This window comes from Euleptes europaea, chromosome 8 (genome assembly GCF_029931775.1).
Source record: "Euleptes europaea isolate rEulEur1 chromosome 8, rEulEur1.hap1, whole genome shotgun sequence".
Classification (NCBI taxonomy): Eukaryota; Metazoa; Chordata; class Lepidosauria; order Squamata; family Sphaerodactylidae; genus Euleptes; species Euleptes europaea.
The window spans coordinates 20,685,717-20,705,363 of NC_079319.1; the positions used below are offsets into that span (position 1 = coordinate 20,685,717).

General features: G+C 46.3%; 2 protein-coding genes across 2 annotated transcripts in view; one reads left to right on the forward strand and one right to left on the reverse strand.

Annotated features, from left to right (window-relative positions):
* Window positions 1–814: 814 nt before the first annotated feature.
* On the reverse strand, window positions 815–7,902 carry ENY2 (ENY2 transcription and export complex 2 subunit). Its single transcript, XM_056854719.1, has 4 exons — window positions 7,829–7,902; window positions 7,067–7,137; window positions 5,351–5,425; window positions 815–940 (listed from the first exon to the last, which is right to left on the reverse strand). Exons 1-4 carry the CDS (start codon window positions 7,894–7,896, stop codon window positions 864–866), a joined length of 291 nt encoding a protein of 96 aa, XP_056710697.1. The 5' UTR covers window positions 7,897–7,902; the 3' UTR covers window positions 815–863.
* A 3,988-nt stretch (window positions 7,903–11,890) lies between these two features.
* NUDCD1 (NudC domain containing 1) overlaps window positions 11,891–19,647 on the forward strand; it is a 61,457-nt gene continuing 53,700 nt past the window's right edge. Inside the window, exons 1-2 of the mRNA XM_056854256.1 lie at window positions 11,891–12,008; window positions 17,627–17,781. Of these exons, the coding sequence (XP_056710234.1) occupies window positions 11,891–12,008; window positions 17,627–17,781 (273 nt within the window). The remainder of the gene's footprint in view (window positions 12,009–17,626; window positions 17,782–19,647) is intronic.

Below are 19,647 nucleotides of genomic sequence, written 5' to 3' on the forward strand. Positions count from 1 at the left end.
GGGGCAAAGAGAGCTCTAACAGCTGTGACTAGCCCAAGGTCACCCAGCTGGCTTCATGTGGAGGAGTGGGGAAACAAATCCAGTTCATCAGATTAGCATCTGCTGCTCATGTGGAGTGGAGAATCAAACCCGGTTCTCCAGATCAGGGGCCACCGCTCCAAGCCACCGCTCTTAACCACTAAACCTCACTGGCAACTGTTGGTCTTTAAGGTGTTACTGGACTAGCATTTTGTTGTACAATACAAACAGCATTTTAGAATCTACCTTGCGCTGCCGTGTTATCCTTTCAATCAGATTCCCAAGAACCTAGCTGTTTCACTCACAAGTGGCGTGCCCAGAATGTAAGCTTGAAAGATCTGAATGCTAAAGGTAAAGACTGAGCCTGTGGAGTAACAAAGACTTAGCAGAGATTCTCTGTAGGGTGAGGACGGTGTACAAAATCCCCAACTTTCATTCTCAGAGGTACCGTTTCATCTTGCTGTTGTGAAATTAAGACAATGCCCAATGCTGCACAGGTTCTGTTGTTTGTACCTCTGGTGGTGCATTTGGAGAGACACTTATAACCTCCAGGGTCAACAACAGCCAGGGTGCGAGAGGACACAAGCTGATAGATGTCAATCACGGTAAGCCACATAACATACTTTTAATGGCAAGAAATGGAGTTTCTTTCCAATATACGTCGTAAGGTGTTTGGGGTTGTTGTTTTTTATTAAAATATCAAGATTAATTTTTTAGTGTAGCAAAGTACACTTCCAGTAACTAAATGTAAAAAAAAAAGTTAACTTTAACACTAAAGCATGAGGAGGAAAAAAAATGTCTTCCAGTTTCTGGCATGATTCACTTGGTAAGACTCAATGGAAGAATCAAAGGCTAGCGTGCTGAGCAAGGAACGTTCTTATTCTTTGTAAAAGCTCTTTCTTGACGCTGTCAGGTACCAAAGCTGAAATGCAAATAGGAAAGGGCAGGGAAAAGAAAACATTACTATCCTCTTATCGCTGTGTTCTTTTCTACCGATGTAATAACATTTTTCTGCATTGTATCTGTACTCTGTCTCATGTCTAATATGCTATACTTGTTCGTCCTGCATTAAGCAGGAGGTTGGATTAGATGGCCTGTATGGCCCCTTCCAACTCTATGATTCAGATACTGTAGTCCTAGTCGCAGTACGTTGCTTATTAGAGGTATCTTTCTACTGACTGCGTTGATTTACACTGCGTGTTTGGCCTTGAGTCTCAGTGAGAAAGGGTGACTGCAGACATAGGAAATAAATACAATAAAAGAAGCAAAATCTGTGCCATGTTGCTGACAAGAGATTCAGGTTTGGGACTAGTGCTGTACAACACCTCATGCTTCAGACAAACATATTTGAGAGACTAGTTTGAATTTTCCAAAGTGTAATGGCAGATTATCCCCAGGTGAGGCCACAACTCGTAACTCAAAGTACACAAACCCTGCTACCGTTTCTAGTGATCCACCCACAGTGCATTTATTTATTTAGAAAATTTAGTGCTGCCCCTCCAGAAACTTGCTTGAGGTGGCTTACAAAATAAAAATAATGAAAACAAAACATAAAAATATATTAATTAAAATCCAGCATTCAAAAATTCCAACCTGGTATAAAAACCCACCCCACAATAACAGACTAACGACAGTTTAAAAGAAGAATTTCCGGACTAAAATAGTTTGTGTGGTTGTTGTTTGTTTAAATCAACCCTTTAATTAAAAACCTGGGTGAACATAAATATTTTGCCCTGGCCCCTGAAAGGAAGCAACGTAGGCACCAGGTGAGCCTCATGGGGTAGGGCGTTCCAGAGGCGAGGTGCCACCACTGAAAAAGCCCTGCCTTTGGTTGCCCCCATACCTTTGAAGGCAGGGTGGCAAAGATAGCAGGCCTTGAGAGGGAGCTCTTAATTAGCAGGCTGGACAATACAGGAACGGGGGGAGGTCCTTCAAGTACACTGGCCGCAAGCCATTTAGGGCTTGAAAGGTAAAAACCAGAACTTTGAATATACTGGCTTTGATGGACTTCGAAGGGTGCAACTATGCTCATGACTGCAGTGTAAGGGATTCCCTCATTTTTGCTGTTTGCTATTAGTACAGAACTGGGAGGGGGGAATCAAGTATCTGGCAGGTCACTATGAGGCCACATTCAGTGTGCTGAATCATAATGCCTTTGCTGCGATGGCTCCATGCATGTGGATTTCCCATGGGAACAGCCCATGGATTTCTAGAAGAACCTTCTTATGGTATGATTGACACAGAGCATTCTTGGGCCGGATCCTGCAAACCTGTTCTGCTAGGGGTGATATTCTCCAGCACAATGGGCCTCTTCCTGACACAGAGCCAAAACAGCATCAGGAGATGCTTGTGCCAAAGGAAAGCGCCACCGCTGGCAGAAGTGAGTCACTAAATCTAACCCAGATGTTTCTAAAAACCAAATAGGGCAACCAGAACAATTTTGATGTTAAATTGTACCAGTGGTTTTATTTGCTGTGGCCTGGCTCGAGTTCCTTTCAGAGGAAAGGAGGAGACGAATTCCAAATAAAAAATTAACTGGTATAATATTCCTGGCTCCTTTACAGTTAGACTTAGGGCACTTTCACACATGCCAAATAATGCACTTTCAGTGCACTTTAATAATCTATTGTCGAAGGCTTTCACAGTCAGAGTTCATCGGTTCTTGTAGGTTATCCGGGCTGTGTGACCATGGTCTTGATATTTTCTTTCCTGACGTTTCGCCAGCAGCTGTGGCAGGCATCTTCAGAGATGTAATACTGAAGGACAGTATCTCTCGGTGTCAAGTGTGTAGGAAGAATAATATATAGTCAGAAGGGGATTGGGTTTGAGCTGAGTCGTTGTCCTGCAAAGTATTAAAGGTAATGTGCTTATCATTGTCCTGTAAGAATCAAGATAATGTGCTAATGAGGGTGTGGTATGTTAATGTGGAACCATTGTATCCTGAAGTGATCTGTTAACACGTGGAATCCAAAGTTAATCCGCATGGCTATTGTGGACTGTAGTCTAACTAGACTACAGACTAACAAAGACTACAGTCCACAATAGCCATGCGGATTAGTTTTGGATTCCATGTGTTAACAGATCACTTCAGGATACAATGGTTCCACATTAACATACCACACCCTCATTAGCACATTATCTTGATACTTAGAGGACAATGATTAGCACATTACCTTTAATACTTTGCAGGACAATGACTCAGCTCAAACCCAACTCCTTTCTGACTATATATTACTCTTCCTACACACTTGACACTGAGAGACACTGTCCTTCAGTGTTACTCCTCTGAAGATGCCTGCCACAGCTGCCGGCAAAATGTCAGGAAAGAAAATACCAAGACCACGGTCACACAGCTGGGATAACCTACAACAGTGATGGCGAACCTTTTAGAGACTGAGTGCCCAAACTGCAACCCAAAACCCACTTATTTATCTCCGAGTGCCAGTGCACACCACGGCAACACGGCACAGCCCTAGGCCAGTGGTCAGCAAACTCATTAGTCAACAGTACCAAATATCAACAGTACAATGATTGAGATTTCTTTTGAGAGCCAAATTTCTTAAACTTAAACTATATAGGTAGGTACACTGAATAAAACTTGATATCATACTTAATAATCTTATTTATTGATAAAAATTAAATTGTAAGTCCCTGCCATTTCCCCCTCCCCGTCTGGAGTCCCATTAGGAGGCCAGGTCTACCCATTGGCTTTCTTGGCAGCAGACCTGGCCTCTGGAGGCCCATAGAAGCCAATTGGTAGACCTGGCCTCTGAAGGGGGACTTTTTCCCCCTCCTCGGAGTCCAGGTCTACCGCCAAGAAAGCCAGTGGGTAGACATGGCCTCTGAGGAGGGAAAAAAGTAAGTAAGGCATCCATAAAATTAAATCATGACAATGACTGACAAACACTGTACATTTTCCCCATCTGCATTCTCAAAACTCTGCAGGGGGGCTTATTGTTGAGTTGTGCATCTGAGTGGCAAATCCAAGGCAAAACCTCCCATTCATAAATGGCCAATAACTCCCCATGCAGAGTTTTGAGAATCTGGATGGGGAAAACGTACATCTGAGTGGCAAATCCAAGGCAAAACCTCCCATTCACAAATGGCCAATAACCCCTGTCCCGAGCCCAGGCCTCCCCGGGCCACCTCGGGACTTCCCAGACACCGGCGGGGGCTAGCCACCACATGCGGGGGGCAAAAAGGAGTCAGGACAGCAGGATAAAAGCCCCTTGCACCCATCCTTCCCTCCGCCCGTCCTTCCCTCCGCCCGCTGACAAAGCTCCGCGGTTGGGCGCCTGGACGGGGGGGGGAGGGGGGGCGAAGCACTGACCACACCACCCCCAGGCAGGAGCCGACCCCCACAACCTACCTTTCCCCCGCAGGTTCCCCAAAGGCAAGAAGGGCAGACGCCCCTGAACCGGCCTAACTGAAGAGGGATGGGGGGGGGCTTCTGGCGGGCTGGGAGTCCAGCCCCCCCAAATACACGTGTGCGTGCGTTCGCCCCACTCCTCCGCGTGGGCCCCTCCAGAGGGCCGCGGGGGCCGGCCGGCCCCTGCCAGCCACCGGGAGTGAGAAGGGCAGCGGGGCGGAACACCCTCCGGAGGGGCGGGGGGCGCCAGTCGCCGAAGGAGGCGGGACAGGGTCAGCGAGCAGAAGCGGCAATGGACTCCCCTCTTCCGGGCGGCAAGAGGCGAGGAGGCCCGGCTCAACGGCCAGGGAAGGAGCAGCGGGAGGCCCCGATGCCCGCACCTCCCCGCAGGGATTTCTCCCCCCACGGCCAGGCCCGGGAGTGGCGCGGGAGGCCGCGGGGAACGGGGGTTCTCCACCCCCCCTCGGCTCCGGGCAGGGGGGGATCGGGACTGAGGCCAGGGCGGAAAAATCCGGCAGGGAGTCCAGGAAAGGGGGGGCTTTGAAACGAGCGGTTCAAAGCCCCCGCGGCCCAGCTGGGTGGCCGCCTGCCTATAGCCTCCCCCATCCGGGGCGGGGCAGAGCCGGAAAGGCCAGCAGCTGGGAGGAACAGCGCGTGCCAGCAGAGAGGGCAACGCGTGCCGGAAGTGGCACGCGTGCCATAGGTTCGCCAACACGGACCTACAAGAACCGACATTAACAATCGTTTGCAAGTGGATTTTGCCAGTTCACATAGTAAAATCCAGCTTCAAAGTACATTGAAAGTGGATTGAAAGTGCATTATTTGGCATGTGTAAAAGTGCCCTTAGAATAATCACATTGCATTGCATTTTCCCCTTGACTTAATACACAATGGGGGCTAAAATAAAAAATAAATGTTTTATATGTTGGTGTAGACTGAGCGTAGACATAACAATTCTCTTACCTCTGCCTTTTGGAGTGATTTCTGCCACCAGATCGTCAACAGTCACATGTTCTAGTCCTTTCTCTTTGATGACATCTAAAACAAAGTAAGGATAACCAACTATTTAAGACCTCAGCAACAAGTACCTCTCATCTAGTTGCATGCACCCCCGGAGATTTTGGACTCGCGTCTTTTGAATAGCAGCTCCCCACTACATGGCAAATGACTTTTGGAACTGATGCTGAGGTCCAGGGTGCCCTCTTGAATTCCCTCCTCCCTCTAGTTTTCTTCTTCCTCCATGCCCCTCTTCACCATTAACCACAATGGACATTAACACACCAGGTTACGTATGTAATACTATGCTGGGGCTAATAAGGAAATGAGAGGAGAGAATTTGATGGGGAGGAGAGAGAATGGAAGCAGTTGAGCCTACAGGGTGCTCCTTATGTCTTAAGCATTGTTAAGGAGATGCTTATAGGCTTAGACAGATGAGCCGGCAGAGGGCAAAGATAATAGGATTGGCTACCATATACATTGTCAGCTATGACAACAATATGGCATTTGATCTCTGCTTACTCTTTTGGAGTGCTAAATCTTAGAGGAGGAACCTCAATCAAGACAATACTGTAGGCAAAGGGTCGGATCCTACCCCTCCTTTCCATGAGCACTGGAAGCCATCTGCAGGCAGGGGAGGCTCTGTTGATTCAGGAGGGGCACACCATGAACACTCAAAACTGCCTTATGCTGAACTGGACCCTTGGTCCAGCAAGGTCAGTACTGTCTACTTAGACTGGCAGTGGCTAAGGTCTCAGGCACAGGGTAATTGCATCACCTATTTCCTGATCCTTTTAACTGGAGATTGAGTATGGGACCTTCTGTATGCAAAGCAAATTCTGTACCATTAAGCCACAGCCCAGGCTTTTTCCTCTCCCCTGCAGCCTCTCATTAGGTGTGGCTTTTAAGTTTATTAATCAGCCACCATTGTTATTTAGGTCAGGGGTCCACCACGGCACCCACCAACACCTTTTCTGGTGCCCACCCAATGTTTCTAGGAAGTGGGCAGGGCCAGGTAGGGGCTTTTGCCCAGCAAGGCTTCTGATTGGCTGTGCAGTTTTTGAAAAATGTTGCCTTGGCAGCAGCTGCCACAACAGCACAAGGATCTGTACCGTGTTGCCGAAGTAACACCGTGGCAATCATTTTGTGGCTGGCTCCACCTCCTGTGGCAGCCATTCTGTTGCTGTACCCACCATCCCATGGTCAGAATGCCAAATATGCCTGCAGGCTCAAAAAGGTTGAGGATCCCTGATTTAGGTAGTCACAGAGAGCTGCTGAGGGAAGAGGGAGGTGGAAGTGATCTGCTGACGCCTTCTGCCGGAGCTGCATAAGATCCAGTTCCATAAATACTATAATTGAGCATGTTAAGCACAGACTACTTCGAAGTCGAAGATATTAAGCCAAGAGAAACATTTCATATAAGGATTTTCTTTCAATAATTCATTATTATTGATCAGAGGAGTCATTCATCTATAGTCTACTATGGAAACCAAGGGTCTGGTTCTACAAGGCACTGGATTTGAAATGCAGTATCTGAGCCTCCTAGGATGATCTTTGTAAAACAGGCAACTAAATTTCAATCTCTCAGCATTAAAAAGAAGCTTGCAGTTTCTCATTTCCACATGTATTTGTGACTCATTTCTGTCAATAGGTGCCAGGTTATGGAAATCAACTGAACATTACCTTTACAGTGTGCCTTTAACTGGTCTTTCCATCCACATTCAATTAATTTGGCTCTCAGCAATTCTTTAAGGCTGGGGGGGAATGCAATGTTAGAGATGTGCTAAACAAATAATGTAGGAAATCAAACAACAGTTTTACTGATCTTGACTTCCCCTTGGTGGGGGTGCAGGGGGGGGGAAGAGAGAATAGCTAGAACACCGCAGAACTGCAATTTAATTTTAAAATAAAATCAACAGCAATGAAAAGGAACACTTGACCTTTGGAATCTGCATTATCCTCATTCTACCCATTAGGAAGTTAAAACTGGTCCTGCCAACCTGGCCAGACAAGCAAAGCTAAAACAAAACCCTTCTGTATTTGATACAGATTGTTGTCCAAGACCGCTGGGACATCGAACCAAAAAGACAAAGAAAGGATAAGGATATAGATTGTCTGGAGGACTGGATATAGGTGAAAAGCTGGGCTAGAAATTTAAAAATAAATTACAGAGTAGGTCAACTGCTGCACGAGCTCTGGATATTGTGAACTTCCTCAAGTTTTCTTAAATTGGGAAGGATGTGATGTTAATTTACATCAGCTAACAGAAAGCCTTGATTCACAAACAGATCAAAATCTGCGTTCTCAGTATTATATACATCCAATGAAGTTTATGGATGTTTTCCCACCCAGGATGGGCTTCTGGTCTGATTAAGCATAGCTATGCAATACACCAAGTGATGCAATACAGTCATACAGCTGGGATGAGAAACGAAGCCCACGTACCGTTCTCGCTCTCCCGTTTCTATTAGTTTTTGGTTAATGGTTGCCCTCATCTGTGCATCTTTATTCATTTTTTTTCAAGTCTGTACAGGTGAAACAGATCTAATAAAAAAAATACAAGATTAAAATTATTGCCATGAGACACTTACAATGGACTTCCACCCCACTCTAGGGGAGCACACTCTTGTGAGAAAATGGCCACTTTGGCAATTGGACTCTATGGCATTGAAACCCCTCCACTCCCCAAGCCCTGCCCTCCTCAGGCTCCGCCCCAAAAACCTCCCACCAATGGTGAACAGGGACCTGGCAACCCTACTTGTAAACCAGCAAGCTAAAGGCCCCCTGATAACCAAGTTTTGTGGCTTGCCAGGGGCATGACAAATTCCCTGTCTTTGCTGCCTGCCTGAGATTTCAGTGGTAAACCTCCCCATAAGACTGGTGTCGGTGTTCAAGTAATGTATTTGTAAGTATATTTTATATTACACCATTATTTTCCTGTAAAGTTAAAAAAAAAAAAGTTTGAGAGAAAAAAATTGATAAAAACCATGGTGAAACTTACGCTTTAAAAGAAGAGGCCCACAGAATGTTGCTTCCAACAGGGTTTCCCACACTAGCACGAACCAATAATTTCACCGCTGCTTCTGCAAGGAAGAAAATAAAAAAGTATTTGAAAGTAATAGATTGATTTGATTGCTTTTATCCTACCCTTCCTTTTATCCTACCCTTCTATCAAGGACCTCCTGGAAGCATCCAGCAGTCCCCTCCCACCCCTAGCAAAAACAGGGAGGATCCTTGAATTGGACATGATGACCAGATGTTGCAGAATTCAACAATGCTTACAAGTAAATGGGCAAAACACTTCTGCTGACACCAACTTTGGCTCACTGCTATTTGTTTCCTCTGCTTGAAACATCTCTTGATTGCAAGGACCCAGCCTTTCCTTAAATCAAAACGGAGGCCACACTTTGTGCTGCAAACTAAGCATTCCAGAAAACATACCAACACTTTATGTATTTGCTTTGGGAAATGCCAGCATTCATACAGTTAATATAATGAGTATGAACTTGCTGAGCGCTCATAAGAAGGTAAGGGGAGCGCTGGTGGATCAGAACAGCAGTGGCAACAAGATGCCCCAACACAAGCAGAGCTCAAAGCCTCCCCCTGTTCTTGTCCCAGCAACTGGCATCACAAGGAATACTGCATCTGAACACAGAGGTTTTATGTATTCATCACCATACTGCCTAAGACTAATAAGGGATCTACCCCCCATGAAAGTTACTAGCCCCTATTTTTTTTTAAACAAGTCATTCAATGAGTGGCCAGTAGTGGCAGGGAGCTCCACAAGTTAGTTGCACCCTTTGTGAAGAAGTCTTTTCGTTGGCCTCTCCCAAACCTACATGTCCATATTTTGGGAGGAGAACAGCCTGCTGAATCACAACCAATACTGACGCCCGAGACAATGCATTCTCCTGGACTGAACAGAGAACTGGGATGCCTGTCTCATTACCAGTGCTGATTTCTCCATGCCCTACCATCCCTCTGCATATCAGACCTAATCCAATCATGCCTGCTAATGTCATTTACATGCTATTGCCATTGGGTGCCCAGGATAGATGGACTCATGTTCTAGCTGTATCTGAAGTAAGCAGTGACTCACAAAAGCTCACACCATCCCAGAAATTGTATTCCCAGCGATGTATTAAGAGTTTGAAAATGTTGTAAAAAACATCACTTTAAAAGGTTTTTTTGGATACAATGGCTTATAAATGGTTGGAAGACGTCTTCACAGCTAAAGGGGCCAAACAAAGGCTGTTACCGCACTAGGGATTCCCAGGGATGTATTAAGAGTTTGAAAATGTTATAAAAAACATTGCTTTAAAAGGGTTTTTGGATGCCACGGCTAAAAAAATGGTTGTAAGACGTTTTCACAGCTAAAGGGGCCAAACAAAGTGCGAACAGTATTTTTTATAACCGTTTCAAGCCCTTAATACATCGCTGGGAATACCTAGTGCGGTAACAGCCGAAGTGCGAACAGTATTTTTTTTATAACGTTTTCAAACTCTTAATACCTTGGTGGGAATACAAGTGCAGTAACCTGTCGTTAAGTCTTTTTTTTTTAAGTGAAATTTTTTTTATTTTTATAATATAAAACAAAACAAATACAGTAATAACAAAGCATAAAAAGAAAATACAAAAGAGTATCGGTTATAATTATACAAAGTTATAAACTTCAACAAAATTCAACAAAGCAAAAATACTCTTTTGACCCTCCACCCACCTTTAAAAGTGACCCATTCTGACTTCCGCACAAGTGTCTAAACCACTGGTTCCCAACCAGGGGTCTGTGGACCCCCAGGGGTCCGCGAGAACTAAATTAAGGTCCACGAAACAAAGTTATAAACCCACAATACATTAATATTTTCAATTAAAAGTTCTCTATTATAAAAATATATATTCAAATATTATTCCAAGTTTAATGTTTAACTAACAGTTATGATTAAAGTTTACTTTCAAATTCTCGGAGTTTTTATTTTGAACCTTGGGGTCCCCCTGCACCGAACAAAAAAGTCCTAGTGGTCCCTGGTCAAAAAAAGGTTGGGAACCACTGGTCTAAACAGTTTTGAAAGTTATTGTTAGTAATGATAGAAACGTTGATACATTTGTTTCTATAACTCACAAACTAAAATAGTAAAATCCATTTTTTGCCGGTTTATTCCCAATATTCCCTTTGCCCAAGTGTTGTTGTTGTTTTATTCTTCCATATCATTTCCATGTAGGAATTCTGTTCATTTGGCCATCCTCCTATGCATCCATCATTTCTCTCTCCCCGTTGTTAAGTCTTTAAGGTGCTCGTGGACTCTTGCTCTTTGCTGCTGCTGCTGCTACAAACCAACACGGCTGCCCTCTGCCCCGTGCCCAGTTCCATCACCCCCCATCCCCTCCTTTCTCTGTCTTGAGACAGGGGCCATTCTTCCTTCCCTTTGTGGCGTCCCGTGGTTCAAACTTCTCGGAAGAGAGGGACGCGACTCTTCGCCTTCTCTTTCGCAACTGCAAGCTCCAAGCCACCTTTCCGAAATTTTAACCGTGCAAACGCAAGAAGGGGTGCAAACTCAGCTCGTTCCCCCATTTAAGGAGCTGCAATTGAAACGCACACCCCTTTCCTTTCCCCCCCACTCCCTTCCTAAACGACAAAAGCTGCACATCCAAAAGGGACCCCCCCCCCCAAAAAAAAACGTGCATCTGGCCACTCCCTTTTCCATTGAGTTCAGACGACGAAGGGAGGCGGCTGCAGCCCTGGAAGAGAAGCCCTCCGTTCTCGCCCGCCACCGCCTCGCCGGGAGCCTTACCCTGCGGAGGGTCTACGCCTCTCGCGATTCCCTCCTCCTCCTCCGAAGCCACCAGGAACCGAACTCGCGACGCCGGCTCCCGGGCACCCGAGACCTAACCCTATTAAAAAACACACAAGCACAAGCCCGCCCTCAAGCCGTGCAGAGGCAGTCGGGAAATGTAGTCCCGCGACCGCCTGTTTGTAACCCAGCTCGCCTCCAGGGAACCACAACTCCCAGCATGCCCCATCCTCCCCTCGCGCTCCTCCGGCATTCCTAACCCGAGACCTAACCCTATTTTTTTAATTAAAAAAAAAACCACACAACCCCTCCCTCAAGCCGCGCAGAGGCAGTCGGGAAATGTAGTCCCGCAACCGCCCGTTTGTAACCCAGCTCGCCTCCAGGGAACCACAACTCCCAGCATGCTCCACCCTCCCCTCGCGCTCCTCCGGCATCCCTCAAGGCAAAACTAAAGCGCCCCAGCATGCCTTTCTCTTCTTCTTCTTCTTCTTCTCCCTTTCACTCGGCCCGGCTCGACGAAAGGCGCCCTTCTTTCCCCGGCTCGGAGACCGGGCCGCGCGACAGCGGCCTCCGAGACCGCTTTCGGAAAACTACCCCTCCCGGCATGCCTCGCTTCCTGCCATGACCCGGCAGCCCTCGCGGCGGATCCGGCGTCCGGAGGTTCCCGATCCGCTTCGGGAGCTTTCGCTTCTCGAGTTCGCCGCTGCCGGCAGGGGCCATGGAAGCGGCGGCGCCTCGCTCGCTGCGCGTCCAGCGGCTCCTCCTGGACCCCAAGTTCGAAGGCTACAAGCTGTCCCTGGAGCCGCTGGCCTGTTACCAAGCGCCGCTCGAGTCACGTGAGTGCCGGCCGCGGGGAGGGGGGCTGCAGCGGTTGGAGCGCGCGCGCGCGAGGGGGGGGGGAATGCAACGGGAGAGCTGGGTTCGAATCCCCCGCTGCGCCAGGCACCTTGCAACCAGCCGCGTGCCCTTCGTCTAACCTCCGTTGGCTGCTCTTCTGCTCCCGGGCTCGGCTTAAGGTCTCGCCTACCCTTGAGGGTGGCCAACCAACATGCGCTAGCTGGAGATCGCCTGCTATTACAACTGACCTCCAGCGGATAGAGATAATTCGCAGTGGGCCGCCGTGTTAGCCTGTCTGCAGTAGCAGGAAAATGCAAGGGCACCTTCAAGACTAGCAAAAACATTTTCTTTTTTTATATATCTATAAATTTTTATTAATTTTTATAACGTAAAGTAAAACAAACACAATAATAATAATAATATAAATTTTAAAAAATGCAAAAGAATATCCTTATATGCTTATTGGTACATTATTGGTACTTTTGAAAAAAACCTAACCTACAAACAGTGTTTAAACCCACCAAGAAAATACAACAAATGCTACGATCAGCCAAAGGCAAAAGAGACCCCCTCACCTCTGCAGGAGTATATCGTATACCTTGCAGCTGTGGACAAGTTTACATCGGGACCACAAAACGCAGCATACAAACAAGGAAGAAAGAACATGAAAGATACTGCAGACTGGGCCAACCTGAGAAATCAGCAGTGGCTGAACATGGACTGACCCAAACAGGACACAGGGTCTTATTCCAAGACACTGAAAGACTGGACAACTCTACCAACTATTTTGTCAGATTGCACAGAGAAGCCATTGAAATTCATAAACATCAGCACAACTTTAACAGAAGAGAGTTTAAGGATGAATAAGGCTTGGCTTCCTGCCCTGAAAAACCTCCAGACTAACAAAGACTACAGTCCACAATAGCCATGCAGATTAGCTTTGGATTTCACACATTAACAGATCACTTCAGGATACAATGGTTCCACATTAACATACCACACCCTCATTAGCACATTATCTTGATACTTACAGGACAATGGTTAGCACATTACCTTTGATACTTTTTGCAGGACAATGATTCAGCTCAAACCCAACCCCTTTCTGACTATATATTACTCTTCCTACACCCTTGGCACTGAGAGACACTGTCCTTCAGTGTTACTCCTCTGAAGATGCCTGCCACAGCTGCGGGCCAAACGTCAGGAAAGAAAATACCAAGACCACGGTTACACAGCCCGGATAACCTACAAGAACCAATTATTGGTACATTCATGGTTACAAAATTATAAGATCCAAAAAGATACCCCTTCGACCCTCCACCCACCTTAAAAAAAGTGACCCATCGTAAGCACTTGTCCCCGTAGTAATCCCACAAACAACATCCACAGACGAGAAGTCCAAAAGAGAGTTGATTTATTAGAAAACCTACAGGTATACAGAGCTAACAGGTAAGTTGGCACGAATGAGAACGAAAGGCACGGCCTGGGGCCTATATGGAAGAGCATGGTCCTATCAGATAGTGGTGGCAGCCATGGCAACCACCCTCCCTACGAGGGCAGTTCCCACAGAGTTAGCGAAAGCAATTTGACAGTTAACAGGCCCGGCCTTGGGACGCACCTGGTGAAACCAAAACATACACAGTCTGGCTGTCTCGGCAAAGAGCAGGCCTGATACCCATCACCCGACTTCCGAAGAAGTGTCTTAACCGTTTTAAAAATATCTATTAACGGTAAAATATTAAAACTAGTTTCTATAACTCACTAATTAAAGTAGTAAAATCCATTTTCGCCAGTTTATCCCAATATGTGACGGCCTTTGCCCAAGTTTTTTTAAATTCTTCCATATCTTTTCCATGTAGGAATTCAGTTAATTTGGCCATCCACAAAAATATTTTCTGGCAGGGTATGAGCTGTATCTGAAGAAGTGAGCTGCGGCTCACGAAAGCTCATACCCTGCCAGAAAATATTTTTGGTAGTCTTTAAGGTGCTACTGGACTCTTGCTCTTTTCTACTACGGATAGAGATAAGTTCGCCTGGAGAAAATGGCTGCTTTGAAAGGTGGAGACTATGGCCTTATACCCTATTGGAATCCCTTCCCAAACCGTGCCCTCCTCAGGCTCCACACACACACCCATCTCTAGGTTTTTCCCATCCTGGAGCTAACAACCCAACCTCGGCCTCTGTTGCTGGCGATGTGATAACAACACTTTTAGTGTACATAGGGTTGCCAACCTCCTGGTACTAGCAGGAGCTCTCTTGCTATTACAACTGATCTCCAGCTGATAGAGACCAGTTCACCTGGAGGAAATGGCCGCTTTGGCAATTGGACTCTATGGCATTGAAGTCCCCTCCTCAAACCCCATCCTCCTCAGGCTCCCCCCAAAAATCTCCAGGTATTTCCCATCCCAGGCGTGGCAACCCTATTCATAGCCTTGGTCCCTCTTGTTTGTGGGGCCGCCTCTCCCCCTATTCTCCGCCAGGACAACTCTGCTCATGCCAGTAGGGGCTTCTGCAGGTGCCAGCCTGCAAATGGGTAAAATCAACAACTGCCCATGCATGTGCTTTCTCTGTTGTGGCTCCTGCCTTGAGGAATGGCCTGCCTGAAGAGGTCGGGTAAGCTCACACTCTCCTGGCTTTCCGCGAACTGTGCAAAACTGAGCTAGTCAAGAGGGCTTTTCTGCACAAACAAGAGGGTTGCACTGTATAAAATGGTTCACAAACTTACCTGGATAAATGACTGGGAACTGTGGTCTATATTGCTGTTATAATTTAGTATAGTAGGACCATATTATGTAATCTTAATGCTGCTGAGTGCATGGGTGTCAAACATCCGCCCCGCGGGCTGGATCTGGCTCCCTGGGGACTCTTACCTGGCCTGTGAGGCATCCACCTCCTCCCCAGTCCGAAGGTGTCAATGATCAAAGACTGTTAAATAAACAAAAATACTGTCAGTGTGTTATTGTTTTAAGCATGTTTGTATTTTAAGTAAAAAATAAAGCAAAAAAATAATATCATTAATTGGCTTTGCCTGTGTCTCCTATAAAATTTGTATCTCCGGTACCTGGCATTCAATTTTATGGTACGCATGGCCTGGTCCGACCAAGTGACATATCATATCCGGCCCTCGTAACAAATGAGTTTGTCACCCCTGAAATGTGTCATGTGAATACTTATGCTATGCTTCACCTCTTTCTGGTGGTTCCAGATGTCTGAAATCCTAATGCACTGGTTATTGAATATCCCATTTTGTTGATTGTACTGGCTCCGGTTTGAGTCCTGGTGAGAAAGGTGCACTATAAATAACACAAATAAAAATAAAATAAACCTACCTTGCTGGTCTGTTGTGAGAATAAAATGGAGGAGGGAATCGCCCTGGGCCGATTGTGCCCTCTCTCACACACTCTGCCTGACCTACCTCAAAGAGCTGTTGTGTGAATGAAGGTGGGTTTTGGTTGGAGTGTTGGACTAGGATAGGAAAGTCCCAGGTTCGAATCCCCACTCTGCTAGGGAAGCTTGCTGGGTAATCTGGGACCCAGTCACACACTCTCAGACTATCCCACCTCACAGGGTAGTTGTGAGGATAAAATGAAGAAAGGGAGAGTGTTGTAAGCTACTCCGGTTCCCCATTGGTGGGGAGAAAGTAAGGTATAAATGAAGTAAGTTAATAGTGCAGAGGGGATCATCTTGCCTCTTTTGGGCAGGCCTTCCTTGCAGGCCTGTTGTGAGAATCAAACGGAGGGAGGGTGACTGTGGGCCAGCCACTCTCTCTTTGTCTAACCTACCTCACTAGGATGTTATGAGGATAAAATGGAAGAAAGGTGAGTTTGAGCTAGCCACACTCTCCCCTAGCCTAACCTGCCTCACAGGTTGAAGGAGGAGCTCCTTGATAGAAGGGTGGGAGACCGAGAGGTCTGATCTTTGCTGGCATCATATCTCTATGATGTCATGGGAGGAGAAGCAGCCAGGCCTTCTCTTCCCTCCCACCATGGCTAGATCCAGATGAGAGCCCCTCTCCCAAGTTTCCAGTTGCCATTGATGGCCCATTCCAGGCAATGCCCAGAGCAACCAGGCGTTTCTTTGCCTTGCTTGTATCCAGCTGGTTTTCTTTCCTTCTCTTGCTTCCAGCCCCCACTCCCCCAAATCGGTTTCATCCGAGAGTCCTTGTCAAGCTGAAAGCCAACTGAGACCGGGGAGTGTTTGTAACAAATGGTATTAAAACATCATTTTTAAAAGTTGTTTTGGGAAGCGCTCTTGACTGAAAACCAGGATCAAAGTATGAATGAATGGGTTTAGACTGGAGTAACTCTCCTTAGGAATGCTCTGTAACAGTGCAATCCAATGGAGAGGTACTCCATTCATCAAAATGAATGGGCTTCGTAGACTGGAGTATCTCTCCTTGGGATTGCACCGTTAATACCTGTGGTGGTGAAGGAATGTGTTAGCTCTGTTTAAGATACAGTCAAAGCTCATGGGAATGGGTATATGTCAGCTATATCAGGTTCTCGCCACAGAGTGGCAGTGCAAAGCAAAGAATAGTTTTCGGCAACAGCATTTGGATATGCTTAAGATTGCTAGAGGGGGCCAGCTGTACACTGGCACTTCCCAACGGGCAGCGACTGGTCGAGTGGCTTTATTGGCCTGTTGGCGCTCCCTTGCTCTCACAGCGACCGCTTACCAATCTGCCTGGCAGAGCCGCAGCATGGGAAGGTGGGGCACAGGGATCTGGCCCCAATAGCTTTTTACCTGGTTCACAGCAGTGCAAAGAGTCAGTGGGTAGAGGATAGAAGCTGACGTACTCTGTCCCAGAAACCGCCCTTCTTTTATTTAAGAAGAGTTGGTTTTTATATGCCATCTTTCTCTACCACTTAAGGGAGAATCAAACCAACTTAAAATCACCTTCCCTTCCCCTCCCCACAACAGACACCTCGTGAGGTATAGGTGGGTCTGAGAGTTCAGAGAGAACTGTGACTAGCCCAAGGTCACCCAGCTGGCTTCATGTGTAGGAGTGGGGAAACCAACCCAGTTCACCAAATTAGCGTCCGCCATTCGTGTAAATACAAACTAAGCTGGAAGCATCAGATGGCATTCTGGTGATGTTGATTGCCAGCATGGTGTATTGGTTAAGAGCTGTGGTTGAGAATGGTGGACTCTAATTTGGAGAGCCGGATTTGAGTCCCCACTCTTCCACATGAGCGGCGGAGGCTAATCTAGTGAACTGGATTTGTTTCTCTACTTCTACACAGAAAGCCCGCTGGGTGACCTTGGGCTAGTCACAGTTCTCTCAGCCCCACCTACCTCACAGGATGTCTGTTGTGGGGAGGGGAAGGGATTGTATGCTGGTTTGATTCTTAAGTGGTAGAGAAAGTCAGCATATAAAAACCAACCTTTCTTTTATTTGCCAGCCCAACCTCAGGGTATTTTGGGGGAGAAAAATCAGATGCCGCCATGCTTTAAAGGGTCACACTCTTCAGCGAGACTGTTACTTTAGATCCAGATTCCAAACCACCATTGTCTACGAAATACTATAATCAGGATTCCTTTATATAATACCAAAATGATTATGGGATTTTGCATACATTAAAATAATATCTGTCCTCCCCCCCATTTTGTTTTTCAGCTGTAGCAGAAGTCAGACTTCGAGATGAGCAGTACACCCTAGAGCACATGCGTGCCTTCGGCATGTATAATTACCTACAGCTCGATTCCTGGCACCAAGATAATGTTTACTATGTTGATCAACTTGGAAGAGTCATGAATTTATCTGTTACTCTGGTAAGGCTGCAGTGAAAAAGAAACAAACCGTTCCCTGATCACCATACAGCCAGGGCTCACATCCGTTTTTTTTCACCAAAAGTGTGAATTCTGCCTGCATTTATTTAATGAAAAAGAGTTGGTTTTTATACCCTGCTTTTCTCTACCTTAAGGAGTCTCAAAGCAGCTAACAATCTCCTTCCCATCCCCCCGACAACAGGCACCTTGGTAGGTAGGTGGGGCTCAGAGAGTTCTGAGAAAACTGTGACTGGCCCAAGGTCACCCAGCAGGCTTCATGTGGAGGAGCGGAGAATCGAACCCAGTTCTCCAAATTAGAGTCCGCCGCTCTTAACCACTATGCCATGCTGAGATATTTATTCCCTGCTTTTCTCCCCAGTGGGGACCAAATGCTGCTTGCAACATTGTTCTCACCTCCATTTTATCCTCACAACAACCCTGCGAGATATGTTAAGGTAAAAGTGTATCACTGGCCCAGGGTCTCCCTGGAAGTTTCCATGGCTGAGTAGAGATTCAAACCTGGGTCTCCTAAACCCTCGTCTGACACTCCAAACACCATACTGGCATTTGTCACCAAATCACCAATCCTTTATCTGTTAGGCATTCCTCTGGATTGCTACTGAAACATGGGCTGGGGAGCGAGATCTTGGCCTTTCTAAAGATACCAGCTTCCTAGCTGTAAAGGTTGCTCAGTCATTGGTGTGAAATGATGTAGTAGCATTGTGGGTATCATTGGAGAACACCAAAGTGAGTTATGCTCTTGGCCTTGTCGTTTGGGGAGGAGTGAAAGGAATGTCTGTCTGAATAACCAAAGATGAAAACTGATATAAATAAATACTGAAAGACGGAATGCTTGAGGTGGCGGATTGAAGAGAAAATACTGAAAGCATCGGTGTTCTATTTCCACACTATTCTTTAAAGTAGTAACTATCCATTGTTATCCCTCTGTCCCCATTTTTTTTTAAAGTAGCAGAAGAAAGTTAGAGGAGGGCATCATTTCTTCTTTGTTGTTCATTTGTTTCCCCATAACTTTAGCCTTGAAAACATGTCTTTGCCCACCCACATGTGTGTGGAACGTTGAGCAAAGGTTAAATCAGCCCCAGTTTAGCTCTGCCCGTTTGTCAGAAACCCCCACGTGTTGGATAATAACTTGAGGTCACATAACTGTGTGGGTTAGGATAAAATCGAGGGTCGCTGTTGCCAGCTTTCTCTGCCCCAGCTTGTAACTGCCCTGCGCCCACAAGCTTAGCGCTTGCTGCAACCATTTTAGATATGTACTGTTCAAAGCCACAATATGCTGACCTGCCCGTGCTCTGCACTGCCCTGTGGCATCATGGCAAGGCACAATTTAAAGCACAGCTAGGCATGCTGAAAGATCAACATGGAAATACATTAACTGAACAGGACAAAATATAGAAAAGGTGGGATCAATACTCTGAAGAACTGTACAGAAGAGTTGAAAGGATGATGGATTCCTTCCAAGAAGAATCTTTTGAAGAAGAACCTGCTGTTTTAGAAAGTGTAGTGAAAGCTGCACTGAGAGCAGTTGAGAGAAACAAATCACCAGGAGCAGATGTGATATCAATAGAGAGCTATTCCAAGCCACCAAAAGGGAGTCCAACAAAATCATAACAAGGATATGCCAAAAAATATGGAAAACAAAGCAATGGCCCACAGACTGAAAACGGTCAATTGACATTCCAATTCTCAAAAAATGGAGACGTCAAAGACTGCAGCAACTATCAGACTATCGCATTAATTTCTCATGCAAGTAAAGTGATGCTCGCAATCTTACAACAAAGGCTGTCATGCAAACTGAGGGCTGTGGCTTCCTCAATTTAGTCAATCCATCTCATGTTGAGTCTTCCT